Below are 4,321 nucleotides of genomic sequence, written 5' to 3'. Positions count from 1 at the left end.
TAAGTGGCGCTTACCCACTACAGAACACTGGCATAGGGCGGTAACTGTTGTCTTCTCTGATTGAGTAGCTCCGTCTCATTACGAGGTTGGTGAAAACTGGGGAGATGAAGTTAAAACGAATAGAGAAATTAAATGTAACTCTTCTATCCGCAAAAAATGATAATTTCAATCCGATAGATGCGTGCAAACGAATAACGTAGCCCGAATCGGAATGAGGTCGTCACCAGGCCTCTTCGTTTTCCTCCCGATCCATAGCCCTCATAAGTGGGCCAGTGGAATCGTCATTGCAACTGCGCGAGAGATTTTGCACGCAGACCGGGGCGTGCAGGGCGGTGAGCCGCGTGCCAGGGTTCTCCGCTTTGAACCAACGCCTTCGTTGCCCAGCCTGTATCCTGGCCCGGCCGCGCCTGCGGCTTTCATCCGATTCCCGAGTTACTCCACCAGATTACCGGCCAATCCCCGTACCCTGTTGCTCGCCGTGCCCGAATCATGGCCCCGTAGAAGATTCCTGAAGTGCCTCCTCCAAGAAGCACCCCAGAGGCCGCCTTCTGAAGCGCGATCATTGTCAGCTGGCGACGCAGCTCCGCGACCTCCCGATACCGACCGGTGTTTCAGCTGGCACCCTGAACGAGCTTCAGGTATGTCCTTCGGCTCCTGCTAGTTACGAAGCCTCGACTCTCCCGAACGCCCCAGTTCCTGCTTAGTCAACACCGCCTTAAAACCCGCCTCGCGTCTTCGAAGACCACTCCGTCTTTCGAAGACGTCGTTCCAGTTGTGCTTCCGTCACCCACGTGGTTTGCCGCAGTACAGCCCGAGCCCGGACGCGCCTTGCCGTGAGCGATGGCCGTCAGCCCGCAAGCCATGAACAGGAAGGTCGTGGTGAAGGCGACCGACATACCCGACCACATGCAGCAGGAAGCCATCAGCGTCGCCATGGCGGCAATCGAGAAGCACAAGATCCTGCGTGACGTGGCGGCGTTCATCAAGACCGAGTTCGACCGCAAGTTTGGCCCCACCTGGCACTGCGTGGTGGGCCGCTCGTTCGGCTCCTACGTCACGTACGAGACCAAGCGTTTCACGTACTTCTACGTGGGCCAGATCGCCGTGCTGCTTTTCAAGGCCGGCTGAACCGCCGCGCCCACCTGCTACGCGACGCACAAGGAACTCGAAAGTGCCTGCCGACACTGAAGTGAACGAAGGTGCTTCCTTTTCAAAGCCGGCTTCGAATGAGCGATGAAACCTCGCGACGCCCTGTGAACATTAAGGAACAAAAAAAAAATGTCTGCAGGCGCTCAATGAAGTATTCGCTTTTCGCCTTTCAGCCTTTGTTAACCTTGTCTTTCTTTCTGTGTGCCTCTTGTGTCCTTTTAATATATTCTTCAGCGCGTGTGTAGAGCTCGGTACTCGGCTACCAGCGAGTTTACTGAAGTGTCGCTGTGCGCGTTGTTAACGCCTTGATTTTAGGTGATAGAAAGCAGAAAGTTTTGCGAAGAGATCCACTGTTAGAAAACACAATCCCGAGCAGTTAGACATTAACTATAACTCGACTTGCCATCGTTAGCAGGTATAACGGGTCAAAGGTAACAAACTTGTACGTAGACATATTTAGCGAAGCGAACAAGGCGGCGAGTATCGTATTTCCCACGTACTGGATACGGCCATGCAGTTGACTTTCATGTGGCTAGACGGCATGGGCGCGGACGCCCAAGTCATTCACTAACACGGAACATAAGTATAGTTGCTGTGTAGCCTACGGTGCGCTTTTTTGGGAGCAAAACACAATCATAAACAGAAGGTAAATTAAGAACTACGTTAAGGCAGGTAGCGCAAAGAGACACGGACACAAGCGAAGAATAAGTGCACAGGACAAGCGCCCACAAACTAGCCCAGTTATCCGTTCTCGTAAGAACTACGTAATGCACGCAACAACGAAACAGCGCCGAAATCGGGTGTAACCGTTTTATTCTTAGGAAATTGTGTTAGATGAAAACGGCTCGGTCTCTCTCTCCATGTCGTCTTTTGCAATTGCCTAATGAGCATCAGCGACGAAGCAAACCCCCGCCTGCGCCGTAAGCACCGTAACCACCGTAACTTGAGAAACTTGACGAATGCATGGCCGTGTGGACAGGATGATGGGCTCCGAAAAGTCCTCCAGCGCCGTAAGCAAGACTGCCACCAGCGAGTCCCATTCCGCTGTGCAGGCCGTAAGCTGCGTGCGAGAGACCTCCATGTAGGCCTCCGATGCCATAGCCGAGGCCGCTGTGTAGTCCAGCGGCTCCGTAGCTCAGACCACTGTGAAGCCCGTGGTAAAGACCGGCTGCACCATAGCCTAAACCACCGTGAAGTCCGTGATAAAGACCTGCGGCTCCGTATCCCATACCACCGTGGAGTCCGTGATAAAGACCTGAGGCTCCGTAGCCCAAACCACCGTGAAGTCCATGGTAGAGACCTGCGGCTCCGTATCCCAAACCACTGTGGAGTCCGTGGTAGAGACCTGCGGCTCCATAGCCCAAACCACTGTGGAGTCCGTGGTAGAGACCTGCGGCTCCATAGCCCAAACCACCGTGCAATCCGTGGTAGAGACCAGCCGCACCGTATCCTAGGCCACCATGAAGACCATGGTAGAGGCTGGTGGCACCGTATCCGAGACCACCATGCAAACCGGCTGCGCCGTATCCAAGACCACTGTGAAGACCATTGTAAAGACCTGCTGCGCCGTATCCGAGCCCGCTGTGAAGACCATGATAAAGACCGGCTGCGCCGTATCCAAGCCCAGAGTGAAGACCTCCCAAGCCGCTGTATACACCTCCGTATCCGCCGTGCAGACCTGCAATTCCCATGCCGAGGCCACTGTGAAGCGGCGCAACGCCACCGGCGAGAAGTGGACTACTTCCATACGCGCCATGCATACCGTAGACGCCGACTCCGTGCCCGAGGGCCATGGCACTGTGTACGCCGTAGGGGTAGCTTCCTCCGATACCGCTCGACAGACCCAACGGCATTGGGTACATACCGCCACCACCATTGATGTAACGCACTGTCGTGCAGTGTTTCCTGATGATGCTGTGCAGAGGGTTCTCAGCGTAGCCCATGGCGCCGCCTACTAGGGGCATCATTCCTCCTGGGTAACCCCCTACGGGGAAACCTGCGTACGCCGGCATGCCCATCATGGGATACCCTTGGCCAAAGCCGTTATGGTACATGGACATCACGCTAGTGTGCGCAGCCTGTGCTTGAAGCAAACGCGCGTGAGCGTTGTGGGCCATCATCTGCGCCTGACTCGCGAGGCTCTGGTGCGCTAGGGCCTTGTGGATGAGGTGCCTCCGGGCAAGAGAGGCCTGCAGTTGGGCGTTCTCGACGGCGTCCGCAGCGGCCAACGCCTGACTGGCCAGAAGACTGTGCTGGTGGGCCGTACTAGTCAGATGTTGGTGCTCGGCCGCGGCGAGGCCCATGTCGCCCGAGCTGCCGTAGTGGACTGTGTGAGTGAGTACGGACATGCCGCCACCTGGGCTGCCTGGAAGAATACCACCGGAAAGGCCGCTGAGGGCTGGAGACAGGGCCGAGAGCGGCGATGTGAGAGGTGTGGCGAGGCCTCCCAGAGGACTTGCCCCTGTCAGGCCGCCCAGATGGTGTCCCACGGCGCCGAACGTCCCCGACAGCAAGTGACTCGCGGCCGTAAGCGGAGTGTGGAAGCCCGGGACGCCTCCCAACATGCCGCCGCCGTGCAGTGCCCCGTGCAGGCCGTCCATTACGGTGCTGTGCAGGCCACCGAGAGCGGACCCGATGCCGCCCAGGACTCCGGACGACATGAACGGCGTCGCATGGACGGTGGCCGTGTACGGACCATGGTCAACTGCATGGGAGAAGGGCTTAGTCAGGGTTTTAGACTGTTGCTGGGTGACCTTCTGTTGAGTGCTACCCTCTTCCAACAGACCTGGACTGATCTGACGGACGGGCCTCGGTGCTCCCTGGACATTGTGTTGTTGACCGAGCAGCGTCGCGCATAGCCAGAGTGCCGCCGGAACAAACATGCGAGCCATACTGCGGACGGCAGCCTGAAGCACGGAGGAGTAGGTAGGGGGTGATGTAGCAAAGGACAGGACATGTGAGTAGTTATGTCAGCTAGTTCACAAATACAGAAGTGCAGGAAATTTATGCGTGCGCAACAATGATGTGACTACATCTTTCTAAATGTGCGCCGGATCCCGCAGAGACCCGCAGAGGATACCGCAGTCATAGTGGATATGAACACATGCTTTCGTACGATCAAAGCATATATGGCGTTCGTTACCTGCGTAACACTTGGCATCTGTGGTGCTCC

General features: G+C 56.6%; 2 protein-coding genes across 5 annotated transcripts; one reads left to right on the top strand and one right to left on the bottom strand.

The window, feature by feature from the left end:
- The first annotated feature begins 819 nt into the window (after nt 1-819).
- Nucleotides 820-1,272, top strand: LOC119398015 (dynein light chain 1, cytoplasmic). The gene has a single exon (XM_037665285.2). It carries the CDS (start codon nt 841-843, stop codon nt 1,126-1,128), a length of 288 nt encoding a protein of 95 aa, XP_037521213.1. The 5' UTR covers nt 820-840; the 3' UTR covers nt 1,129-1,272.
- Nucleotides 1,273-1,982: 710 nt separating this feature from the next.
- LOC119396172 (uncharacterized) lies at nt 1,983-4,051 on the bottom strand. 4 transcript variants are annotated; one of them, XM_049416980.1, is made up of 2 exons: nt 2,405-4,051; nt 1,983-2,359 (listed from the first exon to the last, which is right to left on the bottom strand). In XM_049416980.1, exons 1-2 carry the CDS (start codon nt 4,038-4,040, stop codon nt 2,040-2,042), a joined length of 1,956 nt encoding a protein of 651 aa, XP_049272937.1. In that variant the 5' UTR covers nt 4,041-4,051; the 3' UTR covers nt 1,983-2,039. The 4 variants fall into 4 exon arrangements, with proteins under 4 accessions (XP_049272937.1, XP_049272936.1, XP_049272938.1 ...); XM_049416979.1 differs by having other exon boundaries at nt 1,983-2,449; nt 2,495-4,051; XM_049416981.1 differs by having other exon boundaries at nt 1,983-2,707; nt 2,753-4,051.
- Between the last annotated feature and the right edge of the window lie 270 nt (nt 4,052-4,321).

This window comes from Rhipicephalus sanguineus, chromosome 6 (assembly GCF_013339695.2).
Source record: "Rhipicephalus sanguineus isolate Rsan-2018 chromosome 6, BIME_Rsan_1.4, whole genome shotgun sequence".
Classification (NCBI taxonomy): domain Eukaryota; kingdom Metazoa; phylum Arthropoda; class Arachnida; order Ixodida; family Ixodidae; genus Rhipicephalus; species Rhipicephalus sanguineus.
Note: the sequence above shows the minus strand (reverse complement) of the source record. Positions and strands in the feature narration are given on the sequence as shown.

Coding starts and splice junctions, on each gene's coding strand:
- LOC119398015 (XM_037665285.2), top strand. CDS start 841: ATGGCCGTCAGCCCGCAAGCCATGAACAGGAAGGTCGTGGTGAAGGCG.
- LOC119396172 (XM_049416980.1), bottom strand. CDS start 4,040: ATGGCTCGCATGTTTGTTCCGGCGGCACTCTGGCTATGCGCGACGCTG. Junction 2,360..2,404: donor TTTGGGCTACGGAGCCTCAG/GTCTTTATCACG, acceptor ACGGAGCCGCAG/GTCTTTATCACGGACTTCAC.